Genomic DNA, 27,801 nt, shown 5'->3' with positions numbered 1-27,801 from the left:
GATTATGTCTCTGCTACATCTGAAATGATGAAATTTACACTATATTCGTTTGGTGATAGAATGGGTAAGGGAGCTGTTGAAGGCTTTATTCCTGATATGTCAACGGGAACAAACACAGACCCTGGTTATAGTCAAAGGAAGTCAATGTATAATGATGACGCAAAAGCTGAGAATAGTTTTACCGTAGCAGTACCTCTTAAAGGTATATTTGGATTTTGTGATTATGATAAAGTTTTGTATGGTCTTAAAATTAGATTTCAACTACAAAGGAATGATAATGTAAATAGATTGCTTTTTGGGGCTGAAAATGCTTTTGGCGACAATAATAAATTTGTTATTAATGATTTGTGTTGGTATATCAATGAATATACTCCTAATCTTAAAACGGAGGAGATGTTAAATAGAAGACTTAACTCAAAGAAACCGCTAAATGTATCATACCTTAAAAGAAGATGTCAACACGTTAAACTGGAACACACTACCTACACTTGGAATTTGGGTGTTCTTGAAGGAAAGCCACGATACCTATGGCTCATTTTTAAAAAACCAGATGGAGAGGAGGGTACTAATAAGAATAATGCGCTGAGTGATAATGCTAAGGTGAAACAACTTCGGGTTTCTCTTGATGGCACATTTTATCCGCGAGATAGATTGGAAATTGATTGGGAAAAAAATGATTATGCGGAAGCCTACAAGTCCTACCAAAAAGTGTGTGAAAGTAATGGTAATAATGATCCTATTTTGGATATGGTTGCATTTAAAGGTTTATATACAATCTACGCAATTGACCTGAGTTCTCAAAAGGAAACTATAAAGTCTAATCGAGTGGATACTTCTCTATACATTGAAAGAGGGGAGAGTGAAGAGGTTAATGCTTATTGTTTGCTTTTGGAGGAAACAGAATTACAGATTAATACAGATAATGGTGTTATGATTAATATCACATAGGTTTTTTCTCATAAATAAATGGTTGGGGTATATGTTAATCAAATCAATCTTAATAAATTAACATCTTGTATTCAAAATCAAAAGCCTTGTATTATTAATGTTAATACAATTCAAAGAAAAGGAGCTGTAAGAATTGATGTTTTACTCACACACACACAAGTAAAAACACTAAATGATGTTGGATCACTTAAAATTAAAATGACGAAACCAATGTTAAAGAAATATTCAATAGATGAGTCAAGAGGAGGATTTCTCCCGTTTCTAATTCCTTTATTTGCTGGTTTAAGTGCGGCGGGAGCATTGACTGGTGGTATTTCAGCAGCGGTAAAAACTGCTAACGAAAGGAAGGCACAACTAAAAGCTCAAAAAGAATTGGAAAGACATAACAAGGAGTTGGAGAAACAAATTAGTGGAAGTGGTGTAATTGTAGATTTTGCTCAAAAACTTGAAAGTCTACCTGATAAAGCTAGATTGTTGGTTGGAGATATGCTTTCCTCTATCGCTCAAGCGGGTGTTAAACTAACTAAACGGGGTAATGGATTGTATCTTTCTCATAAATAAATGGATAAATGGTTTAAACAATTTGGAAAGAATACAACGTCAAATATAGAACTAGCTAAGTATTGTAAAACACTAAAAATTGATAATGTGGTTATTTGTATGAGAGATGAATTAATACATATAAATAAGAATACAAAGAATATTATTATGAATTTAGACACACAGAATAGTTCTCATTGGGTTTGTATTCATAATAGTCAGGATAAATATTATTTTGATAGTTATGGTATGCCACCACCTGTTGAAGTAATACAATTCTTACAGAATGGTGTTTATCAAACATTCCAAGTTCAAGAAATTAATTCTAAATGTTGTGGCCAATTATGTTTATATGTATTATTTCAACTCAACAATAATGAAAATTTTTATGATATCATTTTTTATCTAATATAAATGACCTATGTTGGAAAAGATGGTTCTATCTTTGGAAAATCCTCTCAGGATATTGATTTATCAAATTATTATACAAAGGCACAGGCTGAACGACAAAAATATAGTGTAAGTAAAAATATTAATATGAAGAATACTTATAAATTAATCAATTATCCAAACCCTACAGATGCGAATGACTTGATTAGATTCAGTGATTTATCACAATATATATCTTTAAAGAAAACAGCACGTTTTGTGAAACAAGTAAAATTTACAACCACAACACCTGGTTATACTGACCATACACCTTTCCTCATTGAATTTAACTACCTGCTTACAATTAAATTTTATAAAGAAGGACATTTAGTTAATATGCGAATTAATAAATGGGGGTATGATATGCCTGATTTAGGGTATAATTGGTCTTTTTCAATAAACATAGAAGACCTACATGATTTAAATCAGTCTCGTAAAGAAGAATATTATCCACTTGGTGAAGATAAGGATTTATGTGGAAGTACAATTAGTAAACAACAAATACGTGATTTTAAGAAAATAAAAATATATGATAGTATAGCGATGGTTCGCATGACAAAGAAGGAAGGTAATGAGATAAGGATAGAAAGCCGAGGAATACAAACCGATTTGGTAGTGGGAAGATGGGGTGGTATTACCTGTCATAATATTAATCTCACATATATTTCTGATACATAAATGGCAGGAAGAAGACTACAAGAGAATTATAATTTTTGTATTCAAGGATACCTACAAGAAAAGGGTGCTCGGTATTACATACCTTATGATTTGGAGCATATACATGGGAATTTTGTCATAAAAAACTGGCCTTATACTGATATTGTTAAACCCACAAATAGAGACTTGTTTAAAATATTAAATAAAAATGAACTTCTCAAAGTTATGAAATATAAAACTCTTTTAGAAATCGTCAACAAATCTTATTGGTATCCTATTATGAGAAAAATAATTATAGATACAAGAATATCTCAAAATCCAGATGAGTATATGTATAATATTCTTTGGGGTTTAAACTCAAGGGTAGCAAGGGATGAGGAAGGAGTTGAAGAAGAGAAGGAGAAAAGAGAGAAAAGAGAGAAGGAGGAGAGGGAACAAAGAGAGAGGGGGGAGAGGGAGATGGAAATCAGAGCGATTCAAAAAAGAGTGGATGTATTACAGCAAGAAGATAAATCTCAACTCACCGAAGAGGAAAATAAAGAAAGAATGAATGCTGTGAAAATATTGATATCAAAAATTGCTAAGATAAATGAGGAAGGAGTTAAAGAAGAGAAGGAGGAAAGAGAGAAAAAGGAGAAGGAGGAAAGGGAGAAAAAGGAGGAGGAGAGGGAGGAAAGGGAGAAAAGAGAGAAAAAGGAGAAGGAGGAAAGGGAGAAAAAGGAGGAGGAGAGGGAGGAAAGGGAGAAAAGAGAGAAGGAGGAAAGGGAGAAAAGAGAGAAGGAGGAGAGGGAGCAAAGAGAGAGGGAGGAAAAATATAAAAAGATGGAAATCAGTGAGATTAATAAAAGATTGAAGGTATTACAGCAAATAAATCAAACTCAACGCACTGAGGAGGAAAATAAAGAAATGAGAAGTCTAATGAAAATATTATTTTCAAGAATAACGACGTCAATGTCTTCAGTTTCAGGGAGGAGATTTAAATGAGAAAGTGGGGATAAAGAAGAAGAAGAAGGAAAAGATTATGTGGTTGATGATGTCGGTGTAATTGACTTTAGTTAGTTTTATTTGTAAATAAATGGAGGAGAGAGTGAAGGCATTCCTTAGGATTCTTTATGTTTTAAAAATCAAGATAGAAATGTATATGTTGAAAACCAAAAAGGTTTTGATACTCTGTCAGAATTTTTCTGATAAATAAATATGAGTTATTGTCTCAAATGTAAAAAGAAAACTAAATCTAAAAATATCTCTTATGTTAAAGCTAAAAATAATAGAGTTTGTCAAAAAGGAATATGTCAAGTGTGTGGCTCTAAAAAGTGCCAATTCATCTCTCCTAAAAGAGGAGGAGACATACAAAAGTTTCTGTCAGGAAGTAAATTTACAACAACTGGAATTCCAGGGGAATTACACCTTCCAGGGTATTCTTTCTGTGGTCCAGGAACAAACTTGGATAAAAGATTAGATGAGGCTAACAATCCTAAACCTTGGTCTAAACCTACAAATAGGGTTGATGAAGTGTGTATGAAGCATGATATTGCTTATGGGAAAACCACTACGTTGACTGAAAAACATAAAGCCGACAGCGAAATGTTGTATAATTTGTCTTTGATACAAAATCCAACGTTGAGAGAGAAAGTTGATAGGTTTATTGTGAGAAATTTGATAAATGCTAAATTGAAACTTGGTCTTGGTTATTCCTCAAAAAACTATTAGGCTCTAATGATGTCATCAAGACTGAGGAGCTTTTGGCTGAAGAATTACACAAACCTATAATCACAAAGTTTAAAAGAAGGAAGGTTTATTCTAAATACACCGACCACATATGGTCCGCTGATTTAATTGAATTGAATAATGACAGGGGATACAGGTATGCTTTAACCGTTATTGATTTGAGGAGTAGATTTGCCTGGGTTGTCCCTTTAAAAAATAAAAGGGGTGATACTTTAATGTTAGCCTTTAAGCGAATATTTGATCGGGATAAAAGGAAACCAAAGAAGTTATGGACTGATGAGGGAACAGAGTTCTATAACAAAATATTCATGAAATTTCTTAAGGGGAAGGGTATTAAATTATACAGCACCTTTAATGAAGGAAAGGCAGTTGTTATTGAGCGTTTTAATCGTACTTTAAAAGAGAAATTATATAAAAAATTCACACAACTCAGTTCTCAAAAATGGGTGTATTTAATTCAGGATATTGTAGATAATTACAATAATACAGTTCATTCATCAACAAAATCAAAACCATCAGAAACATTTACAAAATTAGAATATGAAAAGGAGATTAATTTGAGAAAGCCCAAGTTTAAAGTTGGTGATATTGTAAGAATATACAAATGGAAAAGCCATTTTGAGAAAGGTTATACAAAGAGATGGACTAATGAATTATTTAAAATCGTTGATGTAATGGATACAGTCCCTTGCACCTACAAATTATATGATTTAAATGGAGAAGAAATCTTGGGTTCATTTTACTCACAAGAATTACAAAAAACACAAGTAAGCAGATAATACCCTTGAAAATAATAAATAAATAAATAAAATGTAATGGGGATACGTTTTTAAATCTGTGAACCCCAAACACAGAATCCCACAACTTTTTAGTTGGGGCTTAACTTTTGTGTGTGTATAATGGGGATACGTTTTTAAATCTGTGAACCCCAAACACAGAATCCCACAACTTTTCAGTTGGGGCTTGACTTTTGTGTGTGTATAATGGGGATACGTTTTTAAATCTGTGAACCCCAAACACAGAATCCCACAACTTTTCAGTTGGGGCTTAACTTTTGAGTGTGTATAATGGGGATACGTTTTTAAATCTGTGAACCCCAAACACAGAATCCCACAACTTTTCAGTTGGGGCTTAACTTTTGTGTGTGTATAATGGGGATACGTTTTTAAATCTGTGAACCCCAAACACAGAATCCCACAACTTTTCAGTTGGGGCTTAACTTTTGTGTGTGTATAATGGGGATACGTTTTTAAATCTGTGAACCCCAAACACAGAATCCCACAACTTTTCAGTTGGGGCTTAACTTTTGTGTGTGTATAATGGGGATACGTTTTTAAATCTGTGAACCCCAAACACAGAATCCCTCAACTTTCCAGTTGGGGCTTAACTTTTGTGTATGTGTGAGTGAGTCATAATAATATACAAACCCTAACCCAACCCCATCCCTAACCCAAACCCATCCCTAACCCAAACCCATCCCTAACCCAAACCCATCCCTAACCCAACCCCATCCCTAACCCAACCCATTCCTAACCCAACCCCATCCCTAACCCAACCCAATCCCTAACCCAACCCCATCCCTAACCCAACCCCATCCCTAACCCAACCCCATCCCTAACCCAACCCCATCCCTAACCCTCACATTCAAAATCCCAACCCTAACCCAACCCCATCCCTAACCCAACCCCAACCCATCCCTAACCCTCACATTCAAAATCCCAACCCTAACCCAATCCCATCCCTAACCCAACCCCAACCCTCACATTCAAAATCCCAACCCTAACCCAACCCCATCCCTAACCCAACCCCATCCCTAACCCTCACATTCAAAATCCCACCCAAACCCTAACATAATCTTTTTTTTCTTCTTTTTAAAAAATATGTATTTCATTTTTTTTTTTTTCCTCTTCTTCCAATTCTGTCTTTCAAGGCTTTCAAGTTTGAAGAAGTAGAAATGGGAAGAAAGAATTTTCCAGCATTTTCTTCCTCGAACTTTCTTGATATTGCTTAAATCAAGCGTCATTAAACAAAGAACATTGTTCATTGCTTTAGAATCCAAAGAGTCTCCAAGATGGACCCCACAGGTAGAGTCTCCAAAATAAAACCAACTTTCCAAGTTCCCAAGGTATAACCACATTCCTGTTGAGCCTCCAAGATAGGTATCACATTCCGAGTCATCAAAACAAAACCCCCATTCCGAGTCTCCAAAAATATAACCATCTTTCCAAGTCCCCAAGGTAGAACCACAATTTTCAGAAATATTTGGGGTTTCCGTGATAAGTCTCACATAGTATAACTGCGGACCATCAGGGAAAACTTCCCTTTCCCAATTTTTTAGGGTTTCTATGATGTGTCTCACATAGTATAACTGCGGACCATCAGGGAGAACTCTCCTTGCCCAATTTTTTAGGGTTTCTATGATGTGTCTCACATAGTATAACTGCGGACCATCAGGGAGAATTCCCGTTTCCCAATTTTTTAGGGTTTCTATGATGTGTCTCACATAGTATAACTGCGGACCATCAGGGAGAATTCCCGTTTCCCAATTTTTTAGGGTTTCTATGATGTGTCTCACATAGTATAACTGCGGACCATCAGGGAGAACTCTCCTTGCCCAATTTTTTAGGGTTTCTATGATGTGTCTCACATAGTATAACTGCGGACCATCAGGGAGAATTCCCATTTCACAATTTTTTAGGGTTTCTATGATGTGTCTCACATAGTATAACTGCGGACCATCAGGGAGAACTCCCCTTTCCCAATTTTCAGAAATTTGTGGGTCTCCAATGTATGACTTGTATTCTGGCTCATCAAGGTAGAACTTGTTCAGTGGGTTTTGTTTTGATAACTCACAACAAGTATCATCATGGTAAAACTCTTTTTCAGGATTTTGTGGATCTCCAAGGTATAACTCTTTGGCTGGGTCATCAAGGTAGAACTCGTTCTGGGGGTCTTGGTTGTTCAAAATGTCTTCAAACAAAAAAATAACTTCATCCCAAGTTGTGTTAAAAGCAGAATTTTCATTTCGTATCTCAGATACAATTTCCTGTGAAAGAAAATAACAATGTATTAATTTAATACAATATTTTTATTTGTATAAATCAAGCTCTATGAATATTAAAATAAACTTTGTTAACTCTTACATGAGTCTCATCTAAAAAAAAAAAAAAAAATAAATAAATAAATAAATAAATAAATAAATAAACAAACTTACCTCCATTGATAAGAGGTTCGAGTCCAGTTCATCAATCTGAAGGTTGAGTTCTACACAGGTAGTAGGACTCCAAGGAATAGCAAAGTTATCCCATTCCATTTCGGCATAGGAGTCCATTCTCAAGTGAAGCAGAAAGCGTGTTTGAAAAAGCCTGTGTGGTCGGTGCCTTTTATAAGAAGGGCTGGGTGTGTGTCATTTCCTGTGGAAATTCCCTGGGCGTGTCTTAACTGGAAATGATGTGATGGAAATTCCCTGAAAATGATGTAATGTATTACCTGGAAATGATACAATGCTGAAGAGTTTATAAAGTGGGTGGGACTTAGCAAAAGTGGGCGGAGCTTAGCAAAAGTGGGCGGAGCTTAGCAAAAGTGGGCGGGACATAGCAAAAAGTGGGCGTGGCCTAACAAAAAGTGGGCGGGGCTTAGTAAAAGGTGGGCGTGGCTTACCAAAAGTGGGCGGGGTTTACCAAAAAGTGGACGGAGCTTAACAAAAGGTGGGCAGAGCCTACCAAAAAGTGTGTGGCACTGGAGGCGCTCAAACAAGAACATTGAGGGAGGTTTACCATTTTATCTTAGCTCAGTTAAAATGTCTTAATAAAGAACCAAACTCAAACATATTTTTTGTTAATGTATTAGACGGTGAGGAGAGTTGTAGGAGAATTAAATTATTTCCCACACATAAACAAATATTTGTAGGGTCGTTGTTTGAGTGGGTCAAAGATGATTCACCAGATGATATTAAGAGTAAAAGGTTAAAAGGTCCATAAGGTCAGAAGGATCACAGGTTCACACAGAAGGACCATTGTTTAAGTGGTCTAATGAATAAGGATAACATGTCAAAAGGTTAGAAGGTTCGTAAAGAACAGGGTGAGAGAAATAGAGGTGTTTAGGGGCAATGAGGGAGGGAAAGAATTAATATGGAAGTGAATGGGTCAAAGATTAATCTGCCAGATGATATGTAGAAGAAGGATGATAGGTCTATAAGAGAAAACAAATATTTGTAGTGTTTGAGTGGTCTAATGAACAACATTAAGGATAGGTACTACAGACAAAAGGTTCATAAAGATGAGGGTGGGAGAAATAGAGGTGTTTATGATTTTTGAAAAAGACAAGGGGGTAAATGACATTAGATAGGGATTTCCCATGTTAAACGGAGGTGTCCCAGAAGCAACATTATTACACTACTCGAGGCAGACCTCGAGTTTTTCCTCCGGGCCTACTTGCGCTTTTTGCAAGAAGCCTGGACATTTGATGTCCCAATGTTATGCCCTGGAAAGGAAAAATCAGGAGCGGAGTCATACTAGTACAACTCCGAATGCATTGGCAAATGTGAGAAATCGTCCTTGGAGGACAGTGCCTTGTGAAGGTTCCCATGCCAAAGTTACGGCATCACAGAACGACCTTGTTCAAGAGGGTTACAAACCTTTTATTTCAGAGGGGTTTGTGTCACTGGATGGAGACTTGACTAACCAGAGACCTGTTAGGGTATTGAGGGACACAGGAGCACATCAATCTTTGATGCTTGAAGGCATTTTGCCATTGTCAGAGAAGACGGCAACTGGTGTTAGTGTTCTTTTACAGGGGGTTGGTGGCTATGTTAAAGCTACACTTCATGTCATCCATTTAAAGTCTGATTTGGTGTCAGGACCAGTCCCCGTAGGTTTAAAAGCCACTCTTCCTGTAGAGGGAATCTCTTTTGTTATCGGGAAGGATTTGGCTGGTGGTCGAGTTTCTGGTAATCCGATGTTTGTTGAAAAGCCTAGTATGGAAAATAACTGCACAGTTAGAGCATTGGAGTCATCAGAAGGAACCAGAAGAAATAACGGTCAAATATGGAGTCATCAGGAGGAACCTGGATAGGATTCGGGTTTCAACCGCTACTCCTCTGCCCTCAAACCCATCCAGGGGCAGCCAAGTGAACCTTAGGAAAAAAAAGTTTGTTAAGTTTGTTGACTTCCTCAATTTATGAAAAAGAAAAAGTTTAAAATGCTGAAAAGAAACTGTAGGTATTATAATAACGTAACTACGATTACTTAATTATCATCTTGAGATAGTGATTGTGTGTGTGTGTGTGTGTGTGTGTGTCCATGTATATGTATTTGTGTGTATGTGTATGTATGTGTATGTATGTGTGTTTGTGTATCTATGTATGTGTGTATGTATGCATGTATACTATGTATGTATGTGTGTATGTATTATGTATGTGTGTGTGTGTGTGTGTGTGTGTGTGTATGTATTGGGTGTGTTTTTTGTGTATGCATGTATGTATGTATGTACTGTATATGTGTATGTGTGTGTATGTGTGTATGTATGTGTGTTTGTGTATGTGTGTATCTATGTATGTGTGTATGTATGTATATATGTATGTGTGTATGTATTATGTATGTGTGTATGTATGTACTGGGTGTGTTTTTTGTGTTTGTATGTATGTATGTGTATATATATATGTGTGTGTGTGTGTGTGTGTGTATAGGGTGTTTTTTGTGTATGTATGTATGTATGTATGCATGTGTCGTGGAAGTGGTTTGGGACTCAAGACCAATGACCGGAAAACAGGTTTACAAAGATCCAGACTTTATTAACTCCTAATTCACTTGTTTCAATATAATAGGTACTACAACACTATAACGAGTCTAGTTATTGAAGTCGTTGGTTCCTCTTGTTCGCTGGTGATCTCCTGGCGCTGCCTCTCGTTGGTATTCGTTCATTCCGTCGGGCAGGGCTTCTGAAGACAAGTGTCCTGACTCAACGTTTGCTCTGGTTTATATGGACAAACTCGAGTTAATCCCCTGTCTGCTGAATGTTAATCCTCCGTGCGCTAAAGCTCCTTGGTCATCCACAATCGCCCTGCTGGCACCAACTCGCTCCCCTCCTGCTGTGAGTTCCATTTACACAGTAGGAGGGTGCTCTAGCCCAGGGCTGTACAGGAGGTGGACAATGGACTCCCAGCTTTAACAGAGTGAGATACATTCCTAACATTCTTACGACCACCTGTTGGTTCACTCACCAATCTCATAACTAGTTACATAGTATAAAGATTTATTCTACCACACTCCCTCATCTTTTTTGTTTTATGTTTATATTAACCATTAATCTAAACATCAATTTAAGTAAACAATCAATCACTACAAGTAAACATCAATACAAGTGTAAGTAAACAATCAATCACTACAAGTAAACATCAATACAAGTATAAGTAAACAATCAATCACTACAAGTATACATCAATACAAGTATAAGTAAACAATCAATCACTACAAGTAAACATCAATACAAGTATAAGTAAACAATCAATCACTACAAGTAAACATCAATACAAGTATAAGTAAACAATTTCCTTAGGCATACACCGTCATCCTGCAAGAATCACAAAACATTTCGTTGGTCATTGACTCCTTCCATATTGTTCAATCTATCGCATTTGCATCACAAATATCTTTTCAAAACAACACTTCACCATCACCAAGATACAACAATTTCACTTCATTTTCAAGTTTTGTAAAGCATCTGCACCATCTGGCAAAAAACGTTTGCCTCCACACAAATGTTGACTTTGTTTGAAAGGAAGGGCTGATCACTTGTGTTTGAATCCAGGTATGAAACATTTTCTGTCTTCATAACACCTGCACTACTTCGTGTAGGATTTCGCTGTTGTGGTAACAGTGCGGAGTCATAGACTGACCCTGCTCTCCATGTAGCATTCTTGTCACTTTTGCTGTAAACCATAGTAATTCCTGAACAAGGCCTTCGCCCAGTTGTAGTCGACTTGCCTCCTCCCTCATTGTGAGTGGGCAGCAAGTATTGGTGTGACGTTGATTGGCCAGCAAGATGTGGAACAGGGATGCCGGATGCATCCACAATGATGTTGGGACCATGGTGTTCAGGTCTTTCATGGTCCATACCAGGAGCAACCAGCAGAATCGCGAACAGCTGTTGTGACAAGGGCACAGCCGTTTGTTTGCAGCTCCATGCTGGTTCCCCGGAAGTTGGTGAAGTAATAACATATGTCCCTGCATTTCACAGAGGTTGCAGGTAAAATGTCGTTGTCCTGCAACTTCTGATGTGATGAATGTTCGAAGCCTTCAAACAAGAGTAAGTGATCGCCTTCCTTTCATATGTTGCAGTGTGATCCAGGCAAATGGTCACATAAATTTCCTTGGTGAAGGTAAGCATCCATCTCCAAGTTACACGGGAGAATGTCTTCATCATTCTTTGAGAAAGAGGGTGTATGCCATGATTAACTTCCTTTTTAGCCACAAATTTTCTTTCTCGAACTTCTTCCCAATTCCGTTAGCACCCCCTTCAAATGTGATCTCGTCTTATCCTTATGCTCAGTCACATCTGAATCTGCTTTCCACACACACTGAATCAGATAGGGTACATCCTACCATGAAATCAGCATAATCATGTATGTCTTCCGACAGTTTCACATTCAACAATTTGTTGTTTTTCCTTAAAACATTTAAAAGTTATATTCATTTATATGTGTCACACAAATAATATTCAATCAGGTATGTATTTCACTACTAAACTAAGAATAGCATCCACAAATGCTTTCAGATTAATATAGTTCAAAAATTAACTCATGCAGGTATTTTAGCACTACTCTAAGAAAATAAATTGTATATGATTACAATCACAAACGGGAATATCTAATTCCCAACAACAATTTTCCCAAACCAACAAATTAAACATAATGTATTATTACCATAATTCCTCTCCACTTTTTTTCTTTTCCCTCTTTTTCCTAACAGTGTGTCACTCGTGGTGATATGAGTTCACTGATCTTGTAATTGACACAACTCATAACATTGTCGTTATGCCATTATCTTAATTCTACTGTATTCATTTGCAACATCACTTGATTTAATCTTTTAATCTCAGTATTTATGTCGCCATAAAAGTCTTCCTCTTGTGGTTCCACATTTCTTTCCTCATTTGTAACTTCATGCGTTATCATCGTGTTGTTGGTTACTTTATTCAAACACACCGTCACTAAGGCTTTCAAGCAAGCCACCACTAAAACAATTGTCAATATAACTACGAAACCAACAAACAAGTATTTGAGTATCTTAACTGCTACTCCTCCAAATGTGTTTCCCAACCATGCAAAGGCACCCCCTTTTATATAATCGTGGTATCTTGCTCCCTCTTGTCCCACCTGTAGCCATCTGTAAAACATGTGAGCTACCCCTTGTATATGTTCATACCTATAACATAATTATATGTCAATGACATTCAACATTATATACCAAACTAACAAGCTTCCTAAAAGGTAAATAAAGAAAATCCCTTAATATGTAACATAAATCAGATTATTTGTCTTACCCTGATCCCCCTATCTCCCGGGGTCGAACTAAATCCCCTAATCATGAGTGTAGTTGTGATACATTATCCCTCATGTTGCGCTAATATCAGTAGATAATGGTATGTCATGTAGGCAAATAAATGTCACTATCTTCCCTAATTCAAGTAGGAATATTAAAAGTTGAAATTGTAATGTTTATCAATGCAAAGGGTGTTAAAATGTAATTCAAATGAATGTAAATCACGACTATCATTTATCCGCCACTGAATGTTCTGCTGGGCTGCTAGGTGCAGCCTCATTTTCTGTGGGATCGTCCACCTTAGCCCCATGTGCTTGTTTGCAATGAGGGGCATGAATCCAACTTTCTATTTTGGGTCCATATTTGTTTCTATTCTTATCAATCTCCTATGGTTTATCAATTCGTTCCAAGATACCGCAACCAAGGGTTTTAACCAACGCTCTACCAAACTATTTCCAATGTGAACAAAAATGCCAGTGAAACAATGATTCGAAGAATTAACTTCAAGGGGTCAATAAATTTATTCTATAACCAGATCTAATTTTCCCATCCAATAGTTTGCTTTGCCACATGTCATATTATAACACTTTAATAAACCTTCGAAAAATGTTTCCCATCTCAACAAATTTCCTTTTTACAAATAGCCATGTGTAACTTACGTATTTAACTACAATTTCTTCTTAATTTGTTTGGCCTAACTGGCCGCAAAAGTGGCTGCCAGCATGCAGTACCGTTTTTTATCTACCAAGGAAGTGCTCGTCCACACAAGACCTCTACCAAAATGTTGTTTGTAAAAACAAATCTGGGATTTCTGATTACATGGATGCACACTCTCAGGACATTTTCAGGCTGCTGTTAACAATCCACTACGATAAATTAATTCCTTTACCCACAATCAAATAATTAGTACAAATTGAGGATATTATCCCTCTGACATTCATTTATAGATTCATTATGTTGGATCTAATTTTTTTTTTTTCTCCAATAATTTCGCACTGCTGTAAGGAAGAACAATAGCTCTCATAAGTCTTAGTAATATCGTACTTAATTTACCCAGCATCGAAGAATTTATTTACTATCCATTTTCATCTGTTAACCAGTGACTTTGTTTGAACTCCAGAACTCAAAAATCACAATAGTTCAAACCAGCAAAATTTCCTTTACTATTTTCCCATATCATCTATGCCTTATACACATCCATACATACAGCACAATTTATATGCTGATAAAATTCAAGTTTATATCTATAAAAATCCGTGAGCAGAGTACTCTGGGAAGTGTGTAAGACCTCTCCCAAATTTGGCTAATTTTGTACTCCCACATTTTTATGAAGCTCATATCCATAAATAGCTTTGATTCTCATATAAATTCTATCAAAATGGAATCTCAAGATTACTCCCAATTTTTACTATGAATGAATTTACTATCAATGAATGGCTGCTCATAACTCAGCTAATCAAATTTTTTTTATATTCCATCTCCCTTGACAAAAATGATAATGTTCATAATCAAATTATATTTCTATTTTATTTTACGAATTCTCTCGATATGTGATCCCATCCACATGGAACTATCTATTTTCAGACAAGGCACACTGTCGGTGTCAACAATCTTGTAAGATTGATACACAAAAACACACACACTACACACACACACACACACACACACACACACACACACACACACACACACACACACACACACACACACTACAAACACACACACTACACAATTTGACTACACACCCATTTGCATGTCAGTCGACCACTGACCTATCAATCGTGCGGAACAATAGTCCGAAATTCCCACCTGATCATCATGTGACTCTTGTCACTTGGTTTGCCAAAAAATTGCAAAGCAATTGTTCCAAACTTTGTAAATTTAAAATTTTGTGCCCAACATAAAAGATCCAATTTCGGCATTTGATCAATTAATTATCAATTTGCTTACAAGCAAAAGAAAAATGAATAATTCTTGCTCCGAAAACTTTTCAGACACAACAATCATCGACAGTTATTCATGTTTGTCCAGTAATCTAATTTGTTGAGGCCAATCATCATTTGGGATTTGTCGCAATGAAGGCCTAATCATTGTCTGAGGTATCGGTCAGCACTGGTACCCTTGATCTTGGTTTACCCTATGAACTTGTCTTCCTTTTGGTATACAGACATCCTCTTTTCCAATGTCCCATCCGCCCACACTTGAAACACCGGTTTCTGTCGTTGCCTGGTCTGTGCACCTGTGCACTTGTATTGCTGGGCTGCATTTCTACATCCCTGAGTTGCCACTGCAATCTCTCGTTATCTCCTGAAACACGAAAAAATTCTCTGTACCGTCCTTTTTGGGGAGACAACTGGAAATCAGATGGGACAACTGTCACTTTCATTCCTAATTTCGAGGGCAGTTGTGCATTTGTCTCCTCCACTGTATCCTGTATCCTTTTTATTTTAAGTTCTAGATCCGTTATCCGTTCTTGCTGTTCCCGTTGTCTGGATTCACCATCCCAAAGTTGGAATGCAAGCCAGTCTACCGTTAGATTCTGTCTCTTCCTGGCTTTCAATCTTTGTTCCAATCTTTCCAATCGACTTCGCTCAAATGTACCATCTCTTGGAAACTCCTCATCATGTCCCTTTGTCCACAAATACCAATTCTCGACCTGCCTTATAGCTTCGGCACCATAACGGTCGTACATATGATGTGTACAAGTACCTTTTTGTGGAATCTCTGGTTGTCCTTGTGTATTCTTGCAGGCTCCATTTCCCATTCCGCCTTTTATCAAAGTAGCGTTGGATGTGTTGTAGCTTGTTCCTCTAAAGCTTCACTCGTACCTCCAGGAAGGATCTCTCCACCTGTTCAAACGGTGATTTCCAGAGAATCTCTCTCACCTGTGGCTTTTGCACAATCCAATCTCACAGATCAGTATTTGCAGATGAGCCAGACAGAGGGTCAGTATGAAATGGGTGAATCCTCAGGTGTCCGCTCTGTTGAAGGGGAAATCACACAATGGTAACCGCACATATATATCTATATATAAACTCACCACCTTGCTCAATTTTCCAAGGTTGTCTTCACATTGATAATATCTCACAAAGATATTAAAGCTTCTTTCTTGAGACTGCATTTTCATCAATCAAACAATCAATATATTCAATTCAATTTATTCAGTTCAATTTATTCAGTTAAATTTATTCAATTAAATTTATTCAGTTCAATTCAATTATTCAATTTCAATAAATTTATCAATATTCATCAATAAATCAAATTAATCATTTTGGATGACTCCTTGCATAAGCCCTTTCCCCAATGATGTCAGGACAGGTCCATCTATTGACTGAGATTGAAGATCATCGGTCGTCACCTCTGGTTCATACCTCATGTCAATTGATGAATCACTGTTCTGTCCTCGGGTCATATCTGACATATTTTCCCATTTTTCCTGGTCTCCACAAATTTTCTTTGCATCCACTAAAGGCAACTCATCCTTCATTCGTGAGACAGCCAAAATGGATGGCAGATATTAAAGTTCTTTGGGAAAAATATCTCATCATTTTTCTTTTAATAGTACCCAAAATCTCTTGGCAATATAAATTTCGTAAAACTCCTGAAATGGGACTGTCAAATTTCTTCAATCATGCTAAATTTTGAAACTCCATCCCTTGTAATACCCAATTTATCCCATAGGGCTTGAAAGTTCTTTTCCAAGTTCGTGCATTCATTCTGCATTGGAACCCTATGATATCATTCATAATAATCATCATGATTTTATAATCATGGTCATATCATAATCATCTGTTTGAAAAACAAACATTTCCTTTATCACCACAGCTATGTGGTATAATCAACAATAAAATAAACTGTACATAGCAAAAGGCTACCTCCTGACCACTTAATCATCTATTTGAAAAAACAAACATTTCCTTTATCACCACAGCTATGTGGTATAATCAACAATAAAATAAACTGTCCATAGCAAAAGGCTACCTCCTGACCACTTAGTATTCCTATTGACAATAAGTCATAACAATATCGAATAATCATTAAACAAGTAAAAGAAAAATCGCTTCTACTGCTCCAGCCGCAGCATTCGTCATTTTGTCTGCTCATTCGCGTGACCAAAACGGAATAAAGGGAGCTCAACCATTACACGGCGCTTTTAATGGCGCATGCCATAGGAACTCAACGCAATTTCGACTCGGCCAGAAAAACGAGCAAATTTTGCAGGGTGTTAACTGGAATTAGTCGTGAAAATATATGCAAAATACACAAAAATATACATCCACAAAAATAAACAACAAACCCAAACAAACCCAAGGTCGACCATATTACATAATATTACACCATTTCAGGTGACATGAGAAAATCGTCATGATTGCTGAAATGTTCCAGGGTTTATACACACCTTAAAGAGGTATGCTTTGTGGTGTTGCCCTCTCCCACGTTTAATTAAATTAACCATAACCATTTCTACCGTTCAACAGAACAAACATTTCCTATATCATGACATGCATGTCTTCAAAAAATACCATTTCAGCATCGTATTGATTGCTGAAATGTTCCAGGGTTTATACACACCTTAAAGAGGTATGCTTTGTGGTGTTGCCCTCTCCCACATTAAATTTATTAACCATAAACATTTCTTCCGTTCAACAGAACAAACATTTCCTATATCATGACATGCATGTCTTCAGAAATACCATTTCAGCATCGTATTGATTGCTGAAATGTTCCAGGGTTTATACACACCTTAAAGAGGTATGCTTTGTGGTCTTGCCCTCTCCCACATTGAATTTATTAACCATAAACATTTCTTCCGTTCAACAGAACAAACATTTCCTATATCATGACATGTGCATGTCTTCAAAAAATTGTATGACCACGAGAACAATGAACAGAAAGAGTGAAAGGTAAAAGTAAAACTAATTAAAACTGCGGGCAGTGATGATCCGGGGACCATACCGCTCCATCCTGATTGGACGGGTGCATGCCAGAGTCATTAACAACGACAGTCCAGATCCGCTTGTTCAAAATTTCAACTCAATCGATCGGAAAATGAACGCAGGGATGCATTTTAAAGGTTTTCAAGAAATCCACCATGGCCGCCATGTCACGTGACTTATGATGTCATAATTAATATATGCATCCAATCAAGTGACTTACGATGATTGGTCAAGGTATCGAGCTCATCTGACCAACGGTTTGGCCTGCAGGTCGACACCAAGTTCATGGTCAGAAGAGAAAGAAATGTAATTAATTAAATAAGTACTTCATTAATTTCTAATAATTAAATAACTCGTGAATTCTCATCCGATTCACTTAACATTTGAGTGTTCCCAAAACGTTGAAGCAAAACGTTGCAACAACGAAAGTGAAACGTTGTAGCGACGTTGTGGAAACGTTAGCAAAACCCAACATTTGAATGTTCCCAAAACGTTGGAGCAAAACGTTGCAACAACGAAAGTGAAACGTTGTAGCGACGTTGTGGAAACGTTAGCAAAACCCAACATTTGAATGTTCCCAAAACGTTGGAGCAAAACGTTGCAACAACGAAAGTGAAACGTTGTAGCGACGTTGTGGAAACGTTAGCAAAACCCAACATTTGAATGTTCCCAAAACGTTGGAGCAAAACGTTGCAACAACGAAAGTGAAACGTTGTAGCGACGTTGTGGAAACGTTAGCAAAACCCAACATTTGAATGTTCCCAAAACGTTGGAGCAAAACGTTGCAACAACGAAAGTGAAACGTTGTAGCGACGTTGTGGAAACGTTAGCAAAACCCAACATTTGAATGTTCCCCGAACGTTGGAGCAAAACGTTGCAACAACGAAAGTGAAACGTTGTAGCGACGTTGTGGAAACGTTAGCAAAACCCAACATTTGAATGTTCCCAAAACGTTGGAGCAAAACGTTGCAACAACGAAAGTGAAACGTTGTAGCGACGTTGTGGAAACGTTAGCAAAACCCAACATTTGAATGTTCCCAAAACGTTGGAGCAAAACGTTGCAACAATGAAAGTGAAACGTTGTAGCGACGTTGTGGAAACGTTAGCAAAACCCAACTTTGAATGTTCCCAAAACGTTCCAACAACCAGTTCCAACAACAAGTTCCAACAACAAGTTCCAACAACAAGTTCCAACAGCAAGTTCCAACAACAAGTTCCAACAACAAGTTCCAACAGTAAGTTCCAACAACAAGTTCCAACAGTAAGTTCCAACAAGTTCCAACAACAAGTTCCAACAAGTTCCAACAACAAGTTCCAACAAGTTCCAACAACAAGTTCCAACAGTAAGTTCCAACAAGTTCCAACAACAAGTTCCAACAAGTTCCAACAACAAGTTCCAACAACAAGTTCCAACAACAAGTTCCAACAACAATAAAATATATGTACCAACCAAATCTGCGAGCACGGGGCGCAGAGAAAATACACAAAAAAAACCAACAACACTGCAGCAACAACGTCAACCTAGGTTGAGGTTGAGGGTTCACACAAACTGGTTAACCAAATAATAAAGAATTATTATTATTATTATTATTATTATTTTTCAAAAGCACTTGTTCACCAATTTCCCCAAATTTCAGCTTCCTTGCTCAAAGGATAGCTAAGATATCGCCCAGACGAACAAACACACAACTAGAACGACGCTCAGTAGAGAGCATATCTCCGCCTTGGTGAACAGTTTATGTTTTGTATCCCACTGATAGGCCGGATCTGGATTCGGACCTGAACCAAAATGTAATCGGCGTGTTCTTGTCACCTAACGAACTCGTCCACCAAGTTTTGTCATAATCTTTTTTAATATATGAATAATATTAAAATAATAACATTAATAAGTATATTTTGTTAAATATAATGTATATCGCTTTTCACCCGATCTCTCGATGGTGAAGAATCACTTTAAACAATTCTCGTAGCCGGATTCGAACCTGGGTCTTCACCAAAATCCAATCATTTCGTCCGTGTCACCCATGCTATCTGTCTGACAAATTTCGTCAAAAAAACAACAGCAGTGGTTTTGCTTCCTGGAAGCTTCCTGCAAAACGCTTTGCTTCTCGCAAAACGTCCGCCAATGGGAACTAGAGGGAGGGGGAAGGAGCGGGAGCAAGAGACAGGTAGCCGGAATGGACATGAGGGACAATGAGGGACAGTGAGGGAGTGTCGGTATGCAATTTTCATCCAATCGCCATCTTTCATAATAATTCTGGACCGGCATGAGATGGCGTTGTCTGTCATTAATTTATATGTTGATCGAACGATTTTTAGGTGTTATAAAATGGTGGGAAAAATTGGCGAAAATTTTCCGTCTCCTCCACCCCTTTTTTTTTTTCTTTTTTTCTTTCTTACTTTGGACCCACGGCTTTCGTCCTACACAATTCCGTTTAATTTGTCTAAATCCGACCAGCCGTTCCAAAGATATAAGCCGTTTTGTCACAATACCATAAATTGGAATGAGGGAAAATATATATATATATAAATATAACTCCATTTCCCGGCTCCCTGTCGCACGCCGAGCAAGTCGCGTGCTTTGAGCAAGTGCAAAAAAACAAGTGTAAACTACTTTACACGTGTACGGGTATGTAAACGAGTGTACCGGCCTTACACGACTTGGAAGCAAATTGTCGCATGGTGCACTCATGCCCCGTTTGCTCCCAGGTCACAGTAAGGCCCTTAATGACCAGCGTCGACCTGGCGCATTTTATTTAGACAGCGCAAAAAATACGTATTTACAGAAATCATTTAGAAAAACACGAATAATAGCTACAATCGTTTGTCGATGTTCCATCCGTGACTTCGTTACGCCACCTATATCACGGCATCAGTGCGCAAGGAAGCCCCACACCACGTCCTCCACCATGTATGTACAAAAACTATTCCCAGGTTCGGAAATCATACTGGACAAAAACAAGACACACTTACCTTTTAAAGATCTTGTTTGTGTCCAATTGATGCCAGCGGTGCCTCCATATTGTCGTGGAAGTGGTTTGGGACTCAAGACCAATGACCGGAAAACAGGTTTACAAAGATCCAGACTTTATTAACTCCTAATTCACTTGTTTCAATATAATAGGTACTACAACACTATAACGAATCTAGTTATTGAAGTCGTTGGTTCCTCTTGTTCGCTGGTGATCTCCTGGCGCTGCTTCTCGTTGGTATTCGTTCATTCCGTCGGGCAGGGCTTCTGAAGACAAGTGTCCTGACTCAACGTTTGCTCTGGTTTATATGGACAAACTCGAGTTAATCCCCTGTCCGCTGAATGTTAATCCTCTGTGCGCTAAAGCTCCTTGGTCATCCACAATTGCCCTGCTGGCACCAACTCGCTCCCCTCCTGCTGTGAGTTCCATTTACACAGTAGGAGGGTGCTCTAGCCCAGGGCTGTACAGGAGGTGGACAATGGACTCCCAGCTTTAACAGAGTGAGATACATTCCTAACATTCTTACGACCACCTGTTGGTTCACTCACCAATCTCATAACTAGTTACATAGTATAAAGATTTATTCTACCACAATTGAGATCTACCAATCTCATAACTAGTTACATAGTATAAAGATTTATTCTACCACACATGCATGTACTGTGTGTGTGTGTGTGTGTGTGTGTGTGTGTGTGTGTGTGTGTGTGTGTGTGTTAGTGTTATGTTAGCGAATGTACATTATTTCGCAACCTATCTGAAAGATTAAAGCACGGTATAAATAAGACATGCAGGGATTATTTATACCTACAATTACAGCTTTCATTTACATCAAAAAAGACAAAATTAGCTTAGCAATTAAAGGACAAAGAACCTTTCAAATACCGGATATTAAGTGGTAGTTGCATAATGACACTTGTGGAAATGAAAACAAATAAAAGAGAGAAATATAGCTTTATTAATATAATTAAAGCAAACAAGTTTAGCCATTGTACCCTCATAAGTAACAGCATGGCTTAGTGTGGAATTGATCTTTTGTTCATTACCCGCATCCCTTGTTGTCCGTCTCCATCTATTTTCTCCCTCTGCCCTGTTGTTGCCATTTTCCCCTTCTCCTTCTGCTGTTAATTTTGTCCTGTTACATCCTGATCTATTCTGTGTTCTAGCTCGTCCACGAGCCTTTGCTATGTATACAAAAAAGAAATGCCTTACCAAAGGTAAGGCCGATAGGATATGTATGATAACTGCAGACAAGATGGTACCAATCTGTACATAAGGGAAAGCAAGCTTATGTGGAAGGATTCCCAGGCAGTATTAATATCAGGAGAGGTGGAAATGAAGGACCAGTCTTGACATGAGAGGGCAGTTTGTACTCCATGCCAGCTTAGATGAACTACCAGGGCCTAACCCTAACACTAATAGACACAGGGCCATAGGGTGGATATCTATTCTGTTTTTGGATTTCATGACCTGAACCTAGGGATTTGGCAAGAAGGGTGTGGGATGAAGCCTTATGACCTCCAAAACATCTTGTTTTTTTTCACAAGCGATATCGTGGTACGTTATCGAGAACCGCTGCCCCAAAACACCAGTATACACCAATTGTATGTTACATTTGAAATACCCATTTACACAGTAAAAAAAACAACACAAACTATATGATGTCATGTTCACATTGGTCTTGGCAGCAATATTTATTAATTCAGACCCCCAAAAGTAGTAAAAATGTTGTTTTAACGACTTGGTAAAATAACATGCTGTTGATGCATTTATCAGAAAGTCATGTTTTTGGACCTTAAAACCTGCATAATTTTAAATTTTTGTACAATATTTGTGATTGGTGTTGCTACTACGATCCATGGTGGTTTACCAATGCTATTTTGAAACTGTTAATAGGTCCAATAAGTGTGTAAGGGGTGATATTTTAACCCATCAAAGACAATTACGTGGCGTACAAGCGAACCAGTGCGCATTGACGTCATGATAAACTCGAGATGGGCTGAACTATAGCCACAATTTGTCTCTTCGGCTTGGTCATGTTGAAACTTGTCCAAAACATCATACAAATAGTGCAGTTATTTCATCCTCTTCAGCATCAGAGTCTTCCTCATCTTCAGATCTGGAGTCTTTATCATCATTCTTATCATCAAAGTCAACATGGCCAGTTATGTTTGAGCAGTCGTTCCTGCCGCACTTGCACAAATCTGTGCACGGAATGTTATTCTGTAGGCAAGTGCATGTAGTTTCGCTGCTGCATCGTGTCTTCTTGCAGCTTCCAGTGCAGTTAGCAAGCTCCATCACGCTGTCTTGTGCAGGTGGAAGTGTCATCCAGTCTATGGCAAGTTCCTCTTCCATCATCCATCCATAGCCATCAGGGTCGGGAATGTCAGGGATGGGCTGCAGGCTCCTCTTGTAAATTCCTGAAATATTGAAGTGATCAATAACATTAAGAATGGAGATATACATATTTCCAAAACAACATCAGAGGTATATCATTAACACTAATAACAGTACAATCATATTATTGGGAAATTCTGTGTAGAGAAACATGCGAAATCCAAAACATCCTGCTCTGACTAAGTGTGGAGCAAAAAAATCTCTGGATCATCTACATGTCATGTTATCTTAACCACTCAACTGTACAGATAGTTACTTCAATTACTCTTTCAAATAGACCTGTTAATTTTGAACATTTACAAAGCATTGTTGTGACATTCAATATTTTGTTTTCAATTCAATAAACTTTCCAAATAATCATCTTCATTAACACATGCTGCACCATATACTAGTACTCCTGTCCAAACATAAATTACAGGTGACGTTCAATATTCAAAGAAACAACCAATTAACTTACCAGCTTGGTAATTGGCTCTCTTGATGTGCTGTCTCAGGGCATCTTGGTTGGGAGGCATTGTGATCTCAGACGTTCTAGCAAGACGAAACATGTTGTACCTGGCCTCATTCACAGTAGTGATATTGTGCTGTCCATATAACTTGCAGACAAATGTCTCCAGTGCTTCCATCATGTCTGGATGTATGTCAAACCGTTCTCCAAGGTCCTTCAAGGCACCGCACAGCTCTGGATTCCTTAGTATGATGTTTAAGGCCTTCTTTTTGCCTTTGCCATAGAAGGCGCTTACACTATCACAGCCATTAAAACAGTGTAGGCCTATCAAAGCTTGGCTGACATCATCCCCAATGCTATCGTAGATTGCTTTCAAGTCAATTGTCCTAAGGTTGACTCCCTTTCCTGTGTGGAAATATAGATGTGCAGAGATTTGGGGTACTAAGGCTATGCCGATTATGAACACATCTGTATCCGGACTAACGATGATGACGTCATTGCTTGTGTGTGCTGCATGCGCGGCATGGAGGAACATCCGTGTGTCCGCCTCTTCATGCGTCGAATTTAGTGATGGCTCTTCTTTCACTTCAACTACCTGATCTGGAGTGCTGCTTCCTGTGAAGATATGGCATTTGGTTCCATGTGCCAAGAACACTGTAATTCCTCTGAGGTATGCTGTCTTGACCTTACTCCACGTCTCAAACAAGTATTCGATTAGCGACTCCTTGTTGTCACCGTTGGAGAGGAACTTCTTCCATTGTTGAGGAAGGGACTGGCCATATATTCGCATCACTTGAGACCCTCTGGCTGCTCTCTTCTCTCGCTCGGCGTTCTTAATCGATACCTTTCGATAAGTATCGGTTACGAAATGGATCTCACTGGACTTGTTGCCCTCTGCTCCCTTGACAAGGCGCTTCAGTATTTCGTGGGCCAGATTGAGAAATGTCCTTTCCCCGGTGAGTTTGTTGATATTCAATTTCTGTATCATTGCCATACCATCCATTACATACATGCCTCCTACTGGAATATCAACCACAGGTTTCTCTGCCTGACTTTCAAGTGCATGAAGTAGGTTGGCTTTGTTGGTCTTGACGAGGCAGCCTTGCACACTTGCCAAAGGAAGAGGTAGTGGGCCAAGAGAATAGGACATTAACTCTTGAAGATCAATTTTCCGGAACTGCCCGATGACAACAAGCCTTGCTAAGAGATTTCTGTCAGCCTTCAAAGACACATCCTTTCCACGAATTTTCTTTTTCACAGCCTTAGACATGTTGGTAAATGTCTTAAGTTTCAGTTTCTTCATTGAGCCAAACAGGTCGACTGTCTCCGTCTGAAGTCGTTCTTTACATAGGGTGGTGAACTCTGTTTCTCCTCTTTCATATGCTGTGTTTAGATCTTCCTGAACTTCTCTCGTAGCCACCACACCAGATGTAACATGAACCAAGTCCTCTCCATCATATTCAAATGGATTAATCATGCTGTTTGTCATCTCGATTATTTTGTCAACATCAGCTTTGTCACGTAGCATGCGACTTTGTAGTAGATCGGAGCGTGTTGAGCTGTGCTCTTCATATCTGGACTTCCCTGCCATAACCTCGCATTCCCGTGCAATTGACCCCCTTGCGTGGTGTGACCAAATCCATCGGTTAACTGTCCCCTTGCTGGTAGTGAAACCGGTCATTCCCCCCTTGGTCTTGGAATCCCTGTTTGCTGTCTGCTCAATGGTCTGGTCGCAGGCGAATTGGGCAAAAGCTTTGTCGCTTCTCTGGGTAGCGAAATCACCCTCCATAAATTTCTGATGAATGGCGGGATGGGTCTGCTGAACATCTGACATTTCCAGCCAGTATACTGGAAGGTATCTGCTATAATTAATGTGATCATAGGCAAATATCCATGGAAGCATACATCGTATGCTGGCGAGGTGAACATCCCAGTTGGCTTCTCGTGTCCCTCTAATGAATAGCAAGAGAAGCTCCACCGTCTCAATGTATGAACTCCAGAAGCGAAATGTTGGTTTGGTGTCACTTGCTTCTAAGAATTTGTCAAAGGAGGTTTTGAAGTCTTTGAACTTGTCACTGTTGAGAATGACATGGTAGTTTGGATGTGGGAAAGCTTCAGCTAAGTTTGACAAAAGTTCCTTCACTCTACCCGCCTCATGTTCTGGAATAGATTCAAAATATGCATCCAGAAGCATCTGCTGCATCGCGTCTGACATCAGCTTATGGGCTCGAACTGCCCTGTTGTAATGCTTGCCGCTGAACACTCCATTCACAGACCCCACTGCAACAATCTCTGACTCAACCAGGATGTCTTGGAGACCACCATCTCAAAATCTCTTTCCAATACAGCCAAGAAAGGACATTGCAGTGTGGAATGCCCCAAGTCGAATTACCAGTCTCTTCATGAACTGTGCATTCTTCCATCTAATGAGCTGTGCCTTGCAATAGATGGCTTGGTCAACGACAATGACGACTGCTTCCAACTGTAACTTGTCGGCGATCTGAACACTTCTCTGCAGTATTGTTAGTACCGCATTCATTTCAGTCGGAGTGGCATCAATGACAGGGAGATACCCTATCACGCTCTTTGGTGGAACTTCAACACAAGACAGTAGTTGGTTGAATCCTGTCCAAGATGGCAGAGTCCCGTCAATGCTGTACTTGGTGATGTGGTATGCTAGGTCTATCGTCTTAGGGTCTTATGCTAGGTCTATCGTCTTAGTTGGTTGAATCCTGTCCAAGATGGCAGAGTCCCGTCAATGCTGTACTTGGTGATGTGGTATGCTAGGTCTATCGTCTTAGGGTGCTGGAGTAATGGGAAGTACGTTGCTCGATCCAATGGAACGCTGGTTGCGAATGGAGCGGGTCCTTCTTTTTTCCCTCCATAATATGTGGCAAGGTTCACTGCAGGTGGCTGCATCGATCTCTCCCGCGTCCTCTTAACTGTAGTGACTGGTGCTGGTTGTACTACTTCATGGGATTGACTTGGTTGCTGTATTATAATCCCATTGGTATTGTGTGTTGTTCCACGCCCAGACAATGTCTCCTCCCCGAAGTCATTATTGTCCCATACGAGTGTGACATGCTTGCCCGCCTGAATGATTGATGGAAGAGCATCCTCTCCACGATGTAGTTCTTGGTTAGCCAGTGCAGTGTCATGATTTAAGACGACAGAGTTTGAGACGCAGTAACCAAACCCGTTCAGTAGGCTGATTAATTGGGCTGAACCTGAGAGATGACGTACTGTCATTGCAAGTGACAAATGTTTGGGCATCTGTTTCCTTCCCTTTGATTGGAGGTATATGATGTCCTGTGCAATTGTGAGAATTCTTCTATGTATTGTAGATTCTATCTTTACAAACTCATCAGAATCAGGTTCGTCTGACACTCCCACCATCCATGCAATAAAGTTATAGACAGGCAGGTACAATTGCTTCTGCGGCATTTGTTGTCAGGTGCTCAGAGGTTGGGGGCCATGGCATATTTGGCTTGATCTCATCTATTGCATTTCTCAATTGTAGCGCAGTGAAGTAGTGTTCTCTAAGGTTATTCTCAGTATACCCAGGTTGCTTTGGTGGGGTTGGTTCAGAGTCGGATGTTTGTTCTGTCTCTGTTGTGTCATCACCTGAACCATGCATGGTTTCTTGCAACACTTTCTTTTCTTCAACCAGCACTTCAGTGGAGATGTCATGAACATACACAAGGTGTCCTTGGCAGCGCATATACGGGGTTAGAAAGCATAGTTGCGGAAATGTTTTCATCAGTCTTGTCTTGAGAAAGCCACTTTTGTAGTTTGATTCTATTCCGTGTGTTGCTTTGATTTGTTTCATGAACATGTCATTAAGTCGTTTCAGTCTGTAGATTTCCTTGTTGTCTATTATAAGATCCTTGACTGTTGCACAAAATAATGTGTATGCTTCTGAGTAGTTGGAGTCTCCTTGTTGCTCTGCATTAGGTGTTGTTGCTAGCTTGCCTAAATACCGGGTATACTCCTTGTAGCAGCGACCATGGTATTTTACCTCTATCGCAACACAATCGCGGTCTTGAATTTGAAGCAGCAGGTTTGTATTGTTGTTGTCTTTAGCAGCTTGCTGCAGTCTTGGTGCCTCAATTGTTGAGCACCTTGTTAGAGGCTCTTTTCTTCGGCCCCTTTTGCCTGTATTGATTGTTCTCTCTTTCTGACAAAGGATGCATATATTAGGCAACACA

The 27,801-nt window shown here is 38.8% G+C and overlaps 1 protein-coding gene across 1 annotated transcript; it reads right to left on the bottom strand.

The window, feature by feature from the left end:
- Positions 1 to 22,806: 22,806 nt before the first annotated feature.
- LOC137436319 (uncharacterized) lies at positions 22,807 to 25,184 on the bottom strand. Its single transcript, XM_068130015.2, has 2 exons — positions 23,603 to 25,184; positions 22,807 to 23,168 (listed from the first exon to the last, which is right to left on the bottom strand). The coding sequence occupies exons 1-2, from the start codon at positions 25,182 to 25,184 to the stop codon at positions 22,807 to 22,809; spliced, it is 1,944 nt and encodes a 647-aa protein (XP_067986116.2).
- Positions 25,185 to 27,801: the final 2,617 nt, after the last annotated feature.

This window comes from Myxine glutinosa, chromosome 11, assembly GCF_964187855.1.
Source record: "Myxine glutinosa chromosome 11, kmMyxGlut1.1, whole genome shotgun sequence".
Taxonomy (NCBI): Eukaryota; Metazoa; Chordata; class Myxini; order Myxiniformes; family Myxinidae; genus Myxine; species Myxine glutinosa.
Note: the sequence above shows the minus strand (reverse complement) of the source record. Positions and strands in the feature narration are given on the sequence as shown.

Bases quoted from the DNA above. Each gene is read 5' to 3' on its own strand.
- LOC137436319 (XM_068130015.2), bottom strand. From the start codon at position 25,184: ATGGCAGGGAAGTCCAGATATGAAGAGCACAGCTCAACACGCTCCGAT. The intron at 23,169-23,602 runs GTAAGTTAATTG...TCAATATTTCAG, and splicing joins GAGAGCCAATTACCAAGCTG to GAATTTACAAGAGGAGCCTG.